The sequence below is a fragment of the Chionomys nivalis genome, chromosome 3 (assembly GCF_950005125.1).
Source record: "Chionomys nivalis chromosome 3, mChiNiv1.1, whole genome shotgun sequence".
Classification (NCBI taxonomy): domain Eukaryota; kingdom Metazoa; phylum Chordata; class Mammalia; order Rodentia; family Cricetidae; genus Chionomys; species Chionomys nivalis.
This window is the reverse complement of record NC_080088.1, coordinates 23,901,173-23,919,929: the sequence shown is the minus strand read 5'-3', so window position 1 is coordinate 23,919,929 and position 18,757 is coordinate 23,901,173. Positions and strand designations below refer to the sequence as shown.

The following is an 18,757-nucleotide window of genomic DNA, read 5'->3' as shown; positions in this document are numbered from 1 at the left end:
GGGAGGGCCTTTGATCTTCCCCAAAGCAACGTGCCTTACCCACACTGAGGAGTGGATGAGGGGAGGGTGTAAGGTAGATAGACTGGGTGGAGGGAAGGGAGTGGGAACTGGGATTGGCATGTAAAATAAGAAATGATTGTTTTCTTTTTTCAAAAAAAGAAATTATATAAAATTATATAGCACAATCACTTTTTATGCACATTGGCATGTATATGTTGAGAACATTCATTTTAGTAATCTATAATGATAAATTAATACATCAGAAATTTAAAAATCATATAATGAATTTGGAGTAAATTTTAGAAATAAACTATGATCACTAAATAGATTAAAATGACCTGTCAAATCAATATTTGAAAAACATTTGTGTAAGAACATAAAAGTATACTAACATAATAGTTTCATCACCAAAAGAAATACTTCTAGTTTTTCCACTGTTTAATATGGTCATGTGGTAAATTTCACAATATTTAGATTAAATTAATTTTCTTTCAGTGTATAAGAAGCATCATTATGTCAAATTAATATTTTAAGGAGATTTGTTGGCAAAAAAGAAGGATATCTAAATAACCTACAATTTTTCATGTGATCCAGATGCTATTCTTACAAAGCATTAACATTCTTTTCTCTTTCCATTCAAGTTATCAGTTTCATTTCCATATTTTCTGGCTACAATCTTAAAATACAAACTATTAAGTAATAATCCTTTGATGAAGTGTGTACCTCTTGTTCTTCATGAGTTATTGACATATTACACCACTGGTGTGAATTAAGATCATAGTCACAATTTAATTTTTTTTTTTTTTTTGGTTTTTCGAGACAGGGTTTCTCTGTGGTTTTTTGGAGCCTGTCATGGAACTAGCTCTTGTAGACCAGGCTGGTCTCGAACTCACAGAGATCCACCTGCCTCTGCCTCCCGAGTGCTGGGATTAAAGGTGTGCGCCACCACCGCCTGGCCACAATTTAATTTTTAGGCCAGCAAAAGAAAGGGTACGCTCACCAGGAGAAGAAAGGGTGGGCTCTTGACTGCTAATTTCAAACGGGAACATTGATTTAGTTAAGTAATCATTGTTTGCATATATATGGGCACTATTTCCCAAAAAAACAAATGAAATCTATTTGAGAGATAGAAAGACGGAGAAAAGATATGTGTGTATAAGTATGAGTAGGTTATATACATATACATATGCCATATTTTATATATATATATGTGTGTGTGTGTATGTATATGCATACTATATATGTGTATGCAAGATGGCATTTACTAAAAAAGAAAAATATGCAAAATTTATAAACAAATGCAAATATTTATATGATTTGAACAAATATAAGCCATACTCCACTATACAATTAAATTTTATTTAGTATGTAAATACTTCTGTGTAAAACAAAATTTATGTATAGAAAATCCATATACTCTGTATTCTTGGGTTGCATATAAGCCTTGTCAAAATACTGATTTGCAAACAAGACAAAGCATTTAGAAATATTAATTTAGGTAAAATATTTCATTTAATTTTTTTGTAATAAAAACGATTATCAATGCTTTTTTGTTTCGAATCACTCCCTACTCAAACTAACAGGAATCCAACTCATGAGATACTAGGGAAAGAATAGAGAACCATTACATTTAAGGCCCATCAAAAAAAATGATCTGACTTTAAGATTTTGTTATAGAGTGTGCATTGACGTGAATCCCTTATTATTCCTATCCCTAAATTCCCTTCAGAGCTGGTGATTAAAGTTCTACCCAGTGGTCAAGTCCCCACAATTATCCCATTGTGATGGTTCTCTACTGGTGGCGCCCCGCTATGGCCAGACATCAAGTCATTAGGAAGCGGCAAGGGATGATGAAGAAGGTTATTTTAATTCCCTTTCAGCCCCTCTCAGGAGTGCCTCTTTAGTTCACAGAGCTGTGGGTACTTGCTTTCAAACTAACGAGCAATATTATAAATGGAGGCTGATTATCGTGATTGCAGACAATCTAAAGCACTTGAAGGCCAAGGATTCTCACTCCTCAGTATGGGCTGTTTTATATTTATCAGCTAAGAATACAGCGAGAGTGCAAACAGTAAGAGAGGATGCAAAAAAACATGAAGGGAGGGGAGCCAGTTAAATGATAAAGAAGTACACAGTAACAATGAATAGAGGTGGAAGTGCAGCCTTGGCCATGTTGTCAGAATACACTCTTCTCTTACCCATTCTCTTGTTGTTCTGCAGCATAGTGCCCCAGTTCTGTACCAGGAAGGGGCTGGACTGGAGGAGGAGGTAGAGGGACATTAGCCCAAGTTGATCCATTGTTTTTCTGCGCTTTAGAAGAATTTTTGTTTTTCTTCTTTTTTCCACCTTTCCCACCTGAAAGCAATAAATTCACAGAGAATGATTATCTAAAGAAACAGAGTAGAGCAGATGCCAGGATGTATTAATGTTTTCAAAACAGCAGAATCAGTATGTTAGGCATGATAAAACAAAAGCTATAAACAATGAAATGGTATTATCAAGAATATGTCAAGAATGAATTCTACCAGCATCATTTGGTCTCTCCGAATTCACTCTCTGAAGAACCGAATAAACCAAAAAATATGGCCACTGTATTAAGAACACATTTATTGATTTATTCCCCTCTGCTACTTCCATGTTTCGTTGTTAGATAAAATAATGATTCAGAGCAAATTCTTTTAAATGTCAGATTTTACTGTGTTTATAATGCTCTTTTACATAATCTGTCTCAGTGGAAAATGCAGTATCTAAAGATTCAAGTTAAACTTGCCATTATAATTTATTCAATTTAATTAATCCATAGGAGTAACATTCTTCTCCCCAAAGCCATGGGTTTAAAAAAAAATCAATCAACTATAGCCCAGAGAGTATCTGTAAATGCCTCACCAAGATATATTTCATAGACTTTTTGTCCAGTGAGTAGCAGCATTATTTGTGCATATATCATGCTAGTAGTTCTCAAGCATTTTAACTTTAATATTCCATAAAATTCCAAAATGAAAAGAATTTTAGGCAAAGAGACTAGTTAGCATCTGTACTTTATATAATACAAATGAATTCATGCACAAATATGAGCAGAAAGTAAGGCAACAGTGTATAAATCCTATCTGAACGTACATGTAAATTAATAAACTATGAAAAGGAAACATTATTTAAATTATGCTATACATTTTATTCTTCCAAAATTTAAAAAAAAATTAAAACTTCTTCATTACCAAGGATAGTACCAAGGTAGACACAGGGATCACTATTCCTCGAGCAAAGAAACAAAGGATGTTTTAAGGGTACCCAGCAACTTGTGTGACTCCTTGATCAGCTTATATGCATGTGCACACACTGGTATTGACCCTTGCACTTAATCTTTATTAAAGTAAATGTTGTGAGTGTAAGATATTTGTAGTAGGGCTAGCTAGTCATGCAGATGAAGCACATCCATTTCTTTCTCCTATCTATTACTAATCTGAGTCAGCAAAATCAGATTATAAAGTATAATAATAATATATTGGAAGCCCGGCAACAGATAACACTGGTACACTAGGCATTCACATTATTAGAGACTACATACTTTATGTGTCATGCATGCCTATGCTCATAGCCATTATGTCATCCCAGTACATAGCATTTTCGCTTTTTGTTTTACTTCTTTGGTGGAAGAAAAGGTACCACAGAAATGAAAGCAGGCATCTTCTACACTAAACTTGTGAGGGTAAGAGCTTGATTTCTGGACTTGAGGGCTAATTCCTTTATTATTCCAGAGGTCAGTAAGTAGATGTCATCTAATGTATGTGTATTTTTTCCATATACAGAAAATAGATGTTTCATTGAGCTTCTCTTTAGAAATAAAAAGACATTGCATGTAAAATATTAAATACAGAATGGCAGTCATTGTTGCTCTCTTTCAACTCCTCTCTCATTAAAAAATAAATCCATTTTCTAGCCACCTCTGAAAGTCTCCAATTTTCCAGGCTCAGTGAATATGCCAGAAACAGCCTGAGTTTCTGAATTAAACAAAGAGTTTACTGCTGAATAGATCTTTATTTTTTATTATGAAATAAATCTTTGACTCCTTAAAGCCTCCAAAATATTAAACAAGGACTATATCATTTTTTAATAAAACAGTAATTGAAGTTTACTATTTCCAAAGGAATAGGTGGAGCACTTCATCTTTCCTTGCTACCACCTAGCTGTACTTTCTCTTTTCCTTTTTGTCTTTGATGAGGACAGTTTGTACAAGTCCCACAGCCCTTTTTGAAACATTATGTGGACACCAAGAGAACTGAGTGATGAAAGCAAGGAAGACTTTGTGTGTCCATTTTAAAGGTGAGATTCTGTGATTCTCACTGATTGCCCAGGTTTAACTTTCACATTCACATAGAGAGAAATCTGAGTTCACCAGGCAGCAGTTTCTAAGAGCCACCTGTTTGTGAAGTGTCTAAACCAACTTCACTTTTTATATAAACTCAAGCTGAAATCCTTACTAAAAATCAAGAAAGCAATTCAGCTTTTTTACAACTACTGTTGTAAACAACAGGCTTTACAATGTGCTTGGAAACAGCTGATCTTGGAGGGAATTTCCCAGGGCCTTCCACCAAACATCTGTTTCCTCTCTTTTAGAAATGTACAATTATCTCTTTATTCATTTTGAATAATCAGGATAGGAATCCTCACCAAAATGGCTGTGTGTGTGTATGTATGTGTGTGTGTGTTAGCACCATGTTAATTGGTGAGCTTCTATGATAGTGGGGTACATATTACCTAACCTACTAGTTAAATTCTGATTCTGGGACCTGAATCTTCAGTGAAATGAAGCATCTCTTGCTTCAACCTGCAACTAAAAGTTTCACCGTTTTAAGTGAGAACTGCCTATACTATGTTTTTGAGGCTTTGCCCAAATATTTGAACTCTCTCTTAAAGTCAAATTGTGTTTAGATTTTATTTATCTAACAAATGAACTCCATGGAAGGAAAACTATAAAAACAATTTATTTTAGAAATAAATGCATGGAGAGGGGGAAAGAAGTGAGTAATAGTTGCCTAGCAAGCATGAGGCCCTGGCTTTGACTTCATCACTATCCCCAAACATATCATACACACACACACACACACACACACACACAGCCATTTTGAATGTATACTCTTCATATATTTGAATGTATACACTTTAAAAGTTGGCACATTAAATCAGAATCAGTAATTTTCATGTATGTATTTTATTTTTGATGACTATTATTTCTGGAACAATTAAAAATAGCTGAGCTTTAATTTTTAATAATTAAACTTTTAACAGAAGTTTTTGACCTTCTAAAGGGAATATATTGTAAGTGTTTTAAGAATGAAATATATTCACTCAAATAAGTCAGAAATGAAAGTTTCTTAATCTTTGGGATTTAAAAAACATTATCTGTATCAATGTGAATTGATCATTTATAAATGCTACGCTATGGTTGGACTAGCTAGCCATAGGGCAGCTTAGTCACACATTTGAGTGTTAGGAAACATCCTTATGAAGCAGAACAGAAATAATGAACTCCACTTGAGTTTAAACTGAACAGAAAACTGAAAAAGGAATAATCATTTTAATCTTAGCTCCTGAAAATTTTTTCTATCTCCTATTGAAGTAATTTAGTATTCAAATGTAGATCAAGTATTCATTATAACTCCTAGATCTGTACATACATGTCATCTGGGATATTACTGGGCTCAACAGTGCAGCATGCCTACTGCTTAAAATTCTTTCAAAAATAACTTTTAAAAACTCATGACAATTGATCTATACCAAATATTTGTTGGCTTGTATGTCTAAAAACCCCATACTTCATGATATGCAGTATTCTTTATATACATTGCTTGGTATTTACATATCTTTAATGAAGTAAAAATGGAAGCTTCAGCAAAATTACTTTTTAATTATACAGAACTATTATGGGGCTAATTATACAGAAACGACAGCAAAAATGACATATAAGGTCATTCCTAAAGTTCCCCTGTATTATTCAGCCACTTTAAATTCATAACAGATGTTTAAATTTTTTCCTATTCTATAACGTATTTAATCCTACCAATAAGCAGGAAGAGCAATGACTCATTTTGGAGGGAAAAGAGGACATTAACATTTCAGTCTAAGAAGATTCTATCTCCTGAGGAAAAGTCATTTAGTAAATGTAATCCTAGTGGTGTTGAAAGTTAACTCTTTCTGCTCTTGAAGTTGTACATGGCATATCATTAATCTGAAAAGATAAAACAAGTTGCGTGGCGTGATCAATTGGAAATAGAGACGTGAAATCAACAGCCAAATGGTGTGAATACAATGGCAAGATAACACATCTATCACCAAATTTTCCTATTACAGGCAAGAATCCCCGTGGTGGAAATGTCACTGTTGCATGTTAGGATAGAAATGCATTTCACTGTAACAAAATATATTCCCGCCCATGTGTTGTGTTATGTCTGCATTAGAATTAGTTCAGCTCATTTCATTCAAATACATGTTCAAATTTACAGTATAAAAATAAAAAGCCACATAAAATATTATATGCATAGCTCTTAAATTGTTAATAATCTCCCATACTAATTTTTCATATTTAGCAGAGTCACCTGATTTGACAGATAATAAGGCTCTCATGTGATATTTTACAAAACCAATACAAAATTATGAGGCTGCATTGCTTAATCATTAATATAAGGCCCGCAAATAATTTTATTTCCATCATGTGTATTTTCTAGAATCAATGACCTGGAACTGAATATCGTGTATAATCTTTCCATTATAAAGTTCTCCTGACTCATAAATAGGACCCAGGACAGACAAAACACATCTGTTCTTCATGAGCGGTCTTTATGAAGATGGCTGTATTTTTCTCCATGCACATCAGTGCACAGTTCATGAAGGGGTGACAGTGACTTTATCCCTCCTCCTCCCCCAATCAAAGTATAACTTCACTATGGTCAACAACTGTCATCTGATAGATAAATGGCTGCTGGATGCTACTGGGTTGTGATTAAATATTTCTTCGATGGCAGCTAGAAACACAGGTTATATGCTCTTGACAAACAAATATTTCTCCTTACTGTGATCGGACCAACCTGAGAGACTGCCACTCCTTTCTGAGCTGTTGTGGGAGCTGGTGGTGCTGAAATCCTGTGACTGGTTGTGTGGCATTCTATTAGACAATCCCTCAGCCAATCGGTAGTCAGGGATGTAAAGTAAGGCTAAGGGTTAAAGGGCAGAGGTCACAGTGGCATCATGGGATTAGTTCACAGCACAAGCCCATGCAGAACATGCAGTTAGCAACTCAGAAGCAGATGTTGTGGGAGAGCAGAGGAATGCTTTATCTACCCTTTCCTAATGGAAGTAGAGATGGATTGCTGGTTATTAAATTGAAAAATGCTAAAAGAATGAAACCAATTGGTGTTGGTGTGTGATGGTGAATTCAGCAGTGGTGGCGGCAGTGGTAGTGATTATTTAAGGTGCTGGAGACATACATGCCAAGAGAATATTTTAGTTTAGGTAATAAACCTTGGAATGGATCTCTAAATTGAAAATTAAACAATAGATACAGATTTCTATATCATGCATAAATGATGTGAAATTAATTTCTCAAGGTACAAGAAACTGACTCACCATTGTTACCTTTGTTCTGATCGGGTAGTGAATAACCAAAGCCCATCAGGTCTGTTTTTTGCTGAATTGAGCTTTTCCATTGTGGATCAGGAAGATCAACTGCGAGTTCGTGGATGCTGTTGGAGTGCAGGATCTGGGTAGTGGCATACGGGGTGGCCTGTGTTATTTGGCTGGAACTATTGTAAGTGGTTTTGGTAGTGAAGTCAATGCTGCTATAAATGGCTCCATCTGAAAGCATCGTTGCTGTTTTATCCCCTTGGCCTGGGACTGGCGGCAGCACATCTGCAATGAACATAGGGAAAGCAAACTATTTAATGATGCACAGGGACCCAAACTATCAGCACTGAAGATGAAAAATAAATGTGTCACACTGTGCGTCTGCATTGCAGCCGAGATAGGTTTCATGAGCCAATGAAGGGGAGATGATATACAACTCTCGTCAGACTATCAACCCCAGTGACAGGCAGGCGCAACCCACGTCCTTCACGTCTCGCTGCTTACTACAGCTCTTCCCTATTGGCTTCGAGCACGAATTAGGAACCTGAGATGTGCCACTACTGACAAACACTCAGTTGCTCACTTGGTTTTAAAGGCAGAAATATTGTTAGCTTTTACAGGAGTGTTGCTAAGAGGGTAGATACAAATTAGAGACAAATACATCTCTTTCCACTTCAGCATCAAAGACAAAATACATAGCTGTGGTACAGCTAAAAATGGCTCAAAATCATACTATCCTCACTATGAAATAACATTTTTTTTTCTTCTTGAGTTTTTACTTGCCAATTATTTTGCTTTATTTCAGTGTTGGAATTGGAGGATAACTGAAAGAAAACTGACTTCTTTTGGGTGAAATAACAAAGGAAAAAAATGTCAAGAACGAGTAGCTTTCACAAAGCAGAGAATTTTTTTTTTTTTTTTTTTTTTTTTTTTTTTTTTTTTTTTTTTTTTTTGGTTTTTCGAGATAGGGTTTCTCTGTGGCTTTGGAGCCTGTCCTGGAACTAGCTCTTGTAGACCAGGCTGGTCTCGAACTCACAGAGATCCGCCTACCTCTGCCTCCCAAGTGCTGGGATTAAAGGCGTGCGCCACCACCGCCCGGCCAAAGCAGAGAATTTAACTCAGAAAAAAACAACCTTGGTGATAAGTGGGTTTAATTTGTGCTATCAGTTCTGAGAATCAGAAATTCTCATTTCACACTGTACAACAGCAAGAGTTAAATTAAACTTTAGGAATAACAATGAACATCAATCAGCCCATTTATCATTTGGGGGTGTGAACTGATGCTTTATAACTCAGACCTGCTTCCTCCTTCCTGAGCTTGTTTTCTCTTTTCAAATCAAAGAGAACCGGTGATTCTGCTAACACTGGTTTTAGACATTTAGAATTAATATCAGTCTGATTATAGAACCCCTCTCCACAATACCTGTGCTTTACAAACCTTGCACGCTAGCTCTTGAAGACATCACATGACTTGATTTGTTCATTATACAAACATTTTCGACTGTATTTATTTATTTATTTATTTTGGTTTTTCGAGACAGGGTTTCTCTGTAGCTTTGGAGCCTGTCCTGGAACTAGCTCTTGTAGACCAGGCTGGCCTGTAACTCACAGAGATCCACCTGCCTCTGCCTCCTGAGTGCTGGGATTAAAGGCATGTGTCACCATCGCCTGGCTCAACTGTCTTAAAACTTAGACTTGATGACTTTCAACAGTAGTTGAAATGGAGATTTTTCAAAATTAGCTTTGCTTTTGTAACTTATGATAGCTAGGGAATTTGTCTTTGTAACAGAAAATTTATAATTTTGTACACCAAAAAAATTTCAGTTTCGAAAGGTTCTGAGTCCCCAAATCTTCCACTCTCTTTACGTTAAAGTGTATTTTACTTTACTGAAGTAAATATTTTAAATGAAGATCACTGTGATTGTTAACTATATTCAAGATTATAACATTTCTCTGGGTTGTATAAACAAGTGAAAATATTTTTTAATTTTAGATTTGTGCTACTTTCTTATCTTTCTAGTTTTTAACTGCAAACTAATTAACATTTAAATGTTAGCATTCTTTTACTCTTAAACTTTTATGTTTGATAATACTAGTTAGTGAAATTACTCCCATGAAGGAGTTTTCAGAATTTTTCCTTCCTTCTCTAGCCTGCTATTCCTTCATGAACATTAGTTATGTAGAATGTCTCATCAACATTCACTTATCTTGAACCTATAATTTGCCAATGTTACAGACTTAGGTTAAAGGACAGTTCATTTGTAAACTCTTGAAATGGTTTTTGGTTTTCTTGTTTGTTTGTTGGTTGGTTGGTTCCAAAGGGTAAAAAAGGGTGAAAGAGTAATGAAAAATGACACCATAGGTAACATTACTCTGTTACCACACTGACTATGACTTTGGGCATAAAGTTGCTGCCTGTTAGGATAAGTTAAAGTCAGTCTACAAATGAAACTGTACCTATATTGATTTTAACAGCTGCATAGTCTTCAAAAATTATTTCATCACTATCATATCTTCATAAATAAGTCGAATTATATCCTAATTTTAAAGATTGGAAGATAACTCATGAATATTTGTATGTGGAAGGAAGTCTAGTACTATCAGATGGTTTGGACCTCTTTGCCAGCTCTATCGCAACAGGTTGCATCTGAAGGGACATCACCATATTGAGGTTGCACTTCCCATTTTCCATTTCCCCTGGTTCCCAACAGCCTCTCTTAATGCTTTAGGCTGTATGGCTCTAGTTAACATAGTGTTTGAAATCTGTGATTTGAAGGACTACTGCCCTGTAGTTTGCATTTCCAATGAATGCAGTTTAGAACATCTTGGTTGTGCTTATATTTATGAATCTATTTAGATATTATTTCCTTATTTGTGTGAATGACTCCCTTCTTAACTGAATCTTCAGTTACTTGTGGGAAAGTTCTTTTGTTTTTGAGATTTATGTCTTCATTTTGATAATTCCACAAGCCAATGACATGAAGAGAGAAAACACTTGCTAATGAAATGACCTAATAAATTTTTATTTTTATCTTGACAAAAGGTAAAATAATTTGCTAGTGAGTCACTTTATTTGAATTTCTCTTTCATCTATATTCAAACATGTTTGGCATCACATTATTAATGGGTAAATCTTAATGCCTGTAATAATTCTTATAAATTACTATGATTATATGGTCATACATGTAAATTCACATGGAGAAAAAAGCATAGTGTAGATAAAACATTTTGAGGCTTTAAAAATTGGTCTGATCTGCTTTATCCATTTAGATCCAAAAGTATTCATCTTCATTAAGTTTATTGTCTTAAAATTTAAGATTTTTTTTTTCTTTTTTTCTTTTTTTTTTTTTTTTTTTTTTTTTTTTTTTTTTTTTTTTTTTTTTTTTTTTGGTTTTTCGAGACAGGGTTTCTCTGTAGCTTTGGTGCCTGATCCGGAACTAGCTCTTGTAGACCAGGCTGTCCTCGAACTCCCAGAGATCCGCCTGCCTCTGCCTCCAGAGTTTTGGGATTAAAGGCGTGCGCCACCACTGCCCGGCTGTCTTAAAATTTAAACTATAAATATTGTTACTTATTTTATAACTTTATAAAAATTAGTAAGTATGAAAATATTATATGATCATTTTCCTACATAAATTATAAATGCTTAAAATTTCTAACAGTGCAAACCCTTTAAATTGACCTTGAAAGCACCTAGAAGTATTTCTCATCACAAAAATGAGGTGGCAATAAAGAAAAGCTTTGCAAATCTACATATATATATACATTAGAATAAGGCATCTGAGAAATTAATGGAGCTTGCCCAGCAGAGTCATAATATTCTTTGTGTATGTATTCATTGAACATGTCATGTTGTGAAGAGGAAGCTATTCCTGGTCAGGAGAAAGCTTTAGAAACCAAATTTAATTTTACAATGTAGGTGGTGGAATTGTGGGTTGCAGAGGGTTTTTGGATGTGTTCAGGCACAGACATTTCCCAGGCTATTTTACACAGAGTTGGAAGCTGAACAGTCAATCAGTTTGCCTGCCATTGTCATTTGTAACCTACCGGTACCTATTACACATTGACTATATTCTATGCTTGTGCCATGGAAAGAGTAAACGTTCAATATATCTATCACATTGAACAAAGAGATGCAGCAAAAGTTTTCACCTTGATACCCATCCATTCAATTCTCGGTATAGAATTACTTCTTCTACCTTTATTCAAAGAAGACATATTTGGGGGAAAGTAACAGCTGTTTACAGCAGTGTATGCTTACAGCAGAACATAAAAATCATGGAAATAACAGTAGCATCCAATTTGAAAGTATTAGCATCTACTCATTTCTTATATCTTTCATTTGTAGTATCAGTTATTGATCACAGAACTTTAAAAGTCTCTTTCTGAACATGTTTCATTTACTTAGTTATCTACTACTCTTCATAGATATATTACATGATGGTGAGGACCATCTCTTTCTGTTTATTATTTATACTCTTCATTACTCCCATACTGAAAGTCACACAAGAGGTACTTTGCAAAAAATATGATGATTAGGACAGAGTAGGTAAACTAAGTAGTACAATATCGAAGCTCTTAGTTTCTAGTTTTAGGATTCTTGTGAGAATATTTGAAAATTGGATGCTCAGTCAATATTGTTTTCTTCTCAATTATTAATGATTTCCTTAAAACCTTAATTTTACTTAAAGAGATATAGACATCCAAGTTTTCTCCTAAAATTTTTAGCAAAGAACATGACTTTTGCTGTATGTTTTTCTGGTCTTACTTACAAAATAAATTATTCTTTAAAATATTTTTAATTATGTGTATGTATGTGTCTGAGCATGTGTGAGTGCAGGTGTTGTTGGCCTCCAGAAAAGGATGCTGGAACCTCTAGAGTTGGAGTTACAGGTAGTTGTGAGTTGCCTAGCTTGAATACTGTTAACCAAACGAGTCCTCTGAGAGACCATTAAGTCATTGTTTTTTCCACTGAGTCACCCAACCAGGCCTGAAAGGAGACATTTATAATGTGTTATTTTTAAAATTCTAAAGTCAGCAAGATGGCTCAGAGTCATCAAGCCACCAAGCTTGGTGACTTGAGCTTTACCCCAGGGGCCCACACAGTTGAAATAAAAAACTGAACCAGGCAAGCTTCCCTCAAGCTTGCCCATGTGTGTTTGTAACCACATATTTTCTTACCTGCGTGCAAAACAAAAATAAAAAATGTTTAGAAAAAAACTAAAATAAAATAAAAATTTCAGAACACCAAACTAACAATAGACACCCCAATAATAAATAATATTATTTTGAAACACACAACTTACCTCCACGCCCAAAATTTCCAATTTCATTTGGACCACTATTGCTATTGTTTACTGGCAAACTCGTGGCTGGCCATGAGTCAGCAAGCCATGGATAATTGGGGTCACCAGCATTTAGAAGACCTGGACGACTGAGACAGAAATGAAATGGAGATTAGCCTGTGGGCTCGGCGAAGGAATTTGACATCTTCCTTACACACTAAAAAGGTAAGGAGATATAAGGTTTTAATTGACTTTAAATTAAATTGCAAGGGCTCTTAAGAAATAAGGAACTTCAGTAGTTCATTAAAGTTATACATAGATCTTCTCTGTCAGTAGAAGCAAAGAGGCTTTGCCTGAGACTCTGCCCACATACAAATGAAATCAGTTGTCCACCCTGGAACCGAGCAGAATAGGGAGCATAGCAGCACCACGAGACCAAGCTTCATGGTAAGTTGACATCTCAAGGGAACAGTTCCTCTGAGAAACTGCTTTATATCTGCTATTTCCCAAGAACTAAACTACCCAGTCTTCATTTCTGTAGCCCCCAATTAAATCTGTTTTGTCTAGGTAGGCACCCTTACACAAAGCCCTCATACCTGACTGGAGGCAGATAGCTTGAGCCAAATTAATGAACATTTCTTATAATTTTCTACTAATAGTACATTTCTACATTTCTCACATTGCAAAATAAAGAGCTAGTTAGGGATCCAGTTATATGACCCCAACACCTTACCATATCCTGTGAAGAAAACTTCTTTCCTGTCACATTTAATAAGGAGTGCCATTATTTAATGTAAAGATGGGATTATGATTCCTTTCCAGAATATTAGCATATTTGCAAAGAAATAGATCACCTATAATTGTTGCACCTTTTTTTTTTTTTTTTTTTTGATAGACCCCTTCTGGTACAATCCCTAAGAGAAACGTAAGTTTCTATGGAAACTGCAATAAGAAGATTCAATTGCTTTTTGCTGTATCTGCTAGCTCTCATTAGACTTAATCTCTTTTTGCTAAAATATTGATTAAATGGGAGATTGGAAGTTATTACCAGAGCCTAATTACAATCTCCATATTGGCAAAGGGAAAATAGATGAGGATATATGGGTTTGTTATCAGCTTTTATCAATTTCAATTGAGTATCCAAAGTTCTGGAATCCAGTCCTATCAATCTACAGCCTATTCATCATCCATGAATCATTTACTTTGTGATCGATTATGTGTAATTGTTCACCCACAGCAATTTAGTGAGAGCCAATAAGGAGTCTTAAACAACAGCAACTTCATTTGCTAATGTCTAATTAATGCAATAAACATCCTGCTAACAAATGAACACATTCCTTGTGATATTTACTACTAATTTCTTCAGGGGCATCTGGGAGATATGAAACATCTGGACTTGATTCCTCTAAAGTGCACAACAGATAGATCATTAAACCTTGTGGTAAGTCATTCAATTCCTCATAGAATTCTAAGACGTATAAGTGATCGTTTATTACAATAATAGCTGTTCACTACAGAATTTCCCCAGTACTGATTAAAAATAATAATAAAAAGAAACTCCTTAGCATACCTCCCATTGCTCATTAGTCCTCCATCTCCTCTTTGAAATGTTACTGTAATAAAGGAAAGACATACACACATAGTAGTCAGTGTTAATCACAATTAATAACAGCAACCTATTGGACCCCAGTTTAGAGACGAAGACCAGGAATTCCAACACAGTATAATGAATGAACTTTTATAGGTAGTGACAAGCAATGGCTTGGTTCAGTGCAAAGTCATCACTTGCGCTAAATTAAATTGATTGCTTTAAGTTTCTTCAAGTGGAATGAAGAGTTACAGTGGCCATTTGTATCTAGGTGTCAAAACTGTTACAAGTGGTGTATATATGTTCTTACTGGAAGGACGATACAGCAATAATGTGGAATTACCAAATGTAGTCATATATTCCCAATAAGAAATTGTCTTATTAAAAGAAATAATACAAAACTATACATTGAAGAGAACTAGTATTCTTCCATGTGGTAATATGCTTCCAATAAAGCAACAAAGAGTATTGCTCACACATGTCTGACTACCAATACCAGTCCAGTTCCATCATTGCTTTCAGAAAATCGGTTAGGTAGAAATGTATTTGAGCTTTACAGTGATTTGTACAGGAAGTTACATTCCTCACATAGGTTTTAGGGACCTAAGGCTGAGGAAACTCAATGTCATCTAATATTTCTGCCACAAAAGTGAAAAGCCAGGCACAGCAGAGTAAAATATACATATAGTTGCAAGCTTGTTGGGATTAAATTTTGTCACTAAGTTATCAAATTTGCTTTTTATGTAAAAGATATTGGCTGTGAAAAAGTTTCCAGAATGCAGAAGTGTTAGAATCTTATAATTTGGACCCAAATCATTACAGACCAGCTCAAGTGATCAAGGGTGATGATGGGTATAAAATAAACAACATATTTTGTCTTTAGATGACACCAACTGTCTTTTCTCTGATTTGTTTTGAACAAACACGAAAATAATTTATTAAAGAATTAACTAAGATATAGTCTCCGAATGTATAGATAACTTCCACAATTTGGAAGTTTTCCATGACTTGTCATTTGCTTGAGGTTCAGAGCAAGACTAACCACTTTGGAAATTTTGCAGTTTTCTAATACAGTGCAGCAGTCTCTCCTTGACAGTTCTCTATTTGGTAAAATTATCATTAGGAAAGAAAATTTAACTCCAAAGGTCTACAATACATAAAGCCTGGTGTGTGGCTCCCAGAAATGTACTTTGTGGACCACACATATACTGTGCTCTCCACTTTAACCTCGCAAATGTGCTATGAAACAATTCTGACAAAACCTTTACATCTGCCCATAACTAGCTACACAAAGAAGATAATACCAATCACTGTTCCACTTAAGGGCTTAAAATTCGGTTTCAGTTGTGCAACTCTACCATATTGTGCCCAATTGTTAATTGATTTTTAACATAAATGAATTAAACTATAACAATCAATGTAAACAAATGAGCTGTGATTAGTGGAAGGTATTAGATAAAAACCTAACATACAGAAACACATGTGAGCATAGGCATGCACACACTGACAAAAAAAATGGAAACACAGTAAAGATGATTACCAACCACTTATCTCATGAATTTTACTAGCTGTGTGGTTTATAATAGAATATTAATTGGTAAAATAAATTTAAGACAATGCTGTAACATTGTAGGTGTGCAAATAGGCAATGTTTGATGGACTACACTTCAAAAGTGATGCTCAAGGGATGCACAAGAAGCTAAATGGTGCTGCTTAAGATGATGCTCCTTTTCCTCTTTTTGTTATTACCAGATTATCAATATAAGAGAAAAAGAGATAGTCTAATCAGAGACACGAAAAGCGTCCAATGGCAAAACAAAGTTTTATAATATATAATACTTAGAACCTAAATATAATGATACCATTAATTAAAGCTAATTTTCAGTGTTTGAATGCAATGGTAAACTATATTTACTAATAGGAACTAAATTTTAAGTTTGACATTCAAAGTGATAAATATTGTACATTCAGAAGATATTTTTTTCTTTTTGTATCTCAATCATCATTTAAAACTGTCTTAAATTGGTCTAGATTGGCATTGGGTGTCAAAGATCCCATCAAGACATATATCTCTACCTTTATAAAACAATTACAAAACAGAAAAATTAACAGAACATTATGCAATTACTTGTGTAACCTATAATATCCTTCACACACAGCTCAATTCCTAGTACCCACATGACAGCCCATAACTATGTGTAACTCCAGTCATATCATGCCCTCATATCATGCCCTCTTCATTTTCCACAGGAGTTCAGGATGCAGATGAAGCACAGATAAACACACAGGCAAAATACCCATACACATAATAAAAATAAATTAATAAAAAATTTATAAAGAAACAAATTGAAAAAATATGAGATTGAATTATATGATATTGATAAACATTATCCAGTTCTACATGTACATATATGATATATTTAAATCTATGGGACACTTTTTTAATGATTCATTTATTTACTATACATACAGTGTTCTGCCTACACACCAGATCTCATTATAAAGAGTTGTGAGCCACCATGCAGTTGCTGAGAATTGAACTCAGGACCTCCAGAAGAACAACCAGTGCTCTTAACCTCTGAGCCATCTGCCCAGCTTGATATATTTAAATCTAATTCTATTGGTACTACATAGATTTGCTTCAAAATTTAATTGTTTGTTTTTTTAGCTATAAAAAACTATAATTGTGACCATATGTTCACTTTATATATCCAATATTTTATTTATAAATCTCTTTTTAAATTTCTCTCACTTTGTAGCATCTGAAGTTGTGAATGTTTTCTTGTAATCAGAGTCCCTTCATGCAAAGACAAGGAAATTGTCCTCCTTGGTAAAAATGAAGGTAAATACAGCTACTTGTTTTAAAAATGTGAAAACTCACTCTATTCATAATGCGGAACAGAAGGACCTAATGAACTACAATTGTTACTTGTGGGTTTATTTTACACATAGAAGTATGAGCAAAACTATGCTGTGCATTTGTGTCTGAGAATTTAAGAATGAGAAAAATACAGAAAGAAACATGGCAAAATGAGGATCAATTCTGCGCTAAACGTCCCCTGCTTTTGGCTGTGCAGAGAAGCAAAACATGTTTAGACCAGCTTTTTCTGCAGGATGATTTGAATGTATTAGTTTGTATTTGTTTCTGGATATTTGATTATACAATGAAGATTTTGTCCTTTAGTTTACCTTAGCAAATGTGTTAAATTTGCTGTTCCTCAAAGAAAATTATAAACACCAGGTAACAGAGTGTTTGTTTATTTGGTTGGTTGGTGTTTTCTTTGCTCAAATTTTACAAGAACGATTCTGTAATAAAAACAGGATCCAGAGTACAAATAATAAGACCTAGTAGGCGCTTTGCCTGTATAGTGTGAATGAAGGTATTTTGCCAGACTTGGTGTCTCATCCTGCAAGGTATTTCTGTTCTCCACTAAATAGTGTCTTCCTATTTCTTACTTCCAGAGACTAAGAATAGACTTGGGACAAAGGTGTAGGGAGGGTGCTTCAGTCAAAACTGACATGCTCTATATTGTATGTCTTACCAATTTAGTTTTATTTAAAATCTATAATCCCGAATAGAGAGTATACATCAAACTTTTCACTGTATTTTCATTGGAATTTGAAAAAGAAAGTTATATAATAATCTAAGAAGTGGTTCTACATTGACTTGATTTGTTGAGTCTCTAATTATTAGAGAGTACAAAGACGTAAACCTGGGCGGTCACAGCACCAGCATCAGCATAAAGTCATGTAGTGGTGAAGCAACAGAAACTTCAGAAATATCATCTTGTTTGTGAAATCACATTGCTTTAATTTTATCTGAATTTGTGTTTATAATTTCAAAATAACAAATTTCTAAGAGAATTTTTGATGAAAAAATATAAAAAAGGCTAACACAGCCTATTTATAATTAATATAAAACCCTTTCAAGAGAAATGATCCATCAGTAACTCTGTGCTTTTAAAATGGGACATCAGCCCATTCATAGAAACCATAATTACAAATGTGTGGGAACATGCACATCATTATCAATTCCTTATTAAAATCGCATATCCTCAGCTTCTGTAAAGACAAGAATAAAAATTAAAAAAAAAATAGAGGGTAGGTGAGTAAGAAGGAAAATATAGAGAAGATATCACAACCCAGGTAGGAAATGCTTCTTCCCTAGAATTGGCAAATCTTCATTTGCTTCCCACCTAGGAGAGAACAGCAATTGCTAGAAGGCAAGTGACAAGGATAAAGGACATCTATCCTCAGCCATCCATCAATT

The 18,757-nt window shown here is 34.6% G+C and overlaps 1 protein-coding gene across 9 annotated transcripts in view; it reads right to left on the bottom strand.

Annotated features, from left to right (window-relative positions):
* Robo2 (roundabout guidance receptor 2) overlaps positions 1–18,757 on the bottom strand; it is a 522,758-nt gene that overhangs the window by 37,559 nt on the left and 466,442 nt on the right. For 5 of the 9 annotated variants that reach the window (XM_057763633.1, XM_057763628.1, XM_057763629.1 and 2 more), the window contains exons 18-22: positions 14,470–14,512; positions 12,921–13,048; positions 7,621–7,902; positions 7,083–7,208; positions 2,199–2,355 (exon numbers count right to left, since the gene is read on the bottom strand). In XM_057763633.1, the coding sequence (XP_057619616.1) occupies positions 2,199–2,355; positions 7,083–7,208; positions 7,621–7,902; positions 12,921–13,048; positions 14,470–14,512 (736 nt within the window). The remainder of the gene's footprint in view (positions 1–2,198; positions 2,356–7,082; positions 7,209–7,620; positions 7,903–12,920; positions 13,049–14,469; positions 14,513–18,757) is intronic. The other 4 variants (XM_057763635.1, XM_057763631.1, XM_057763637.1 and 1 more) reach the window with 1 other exon arrangement.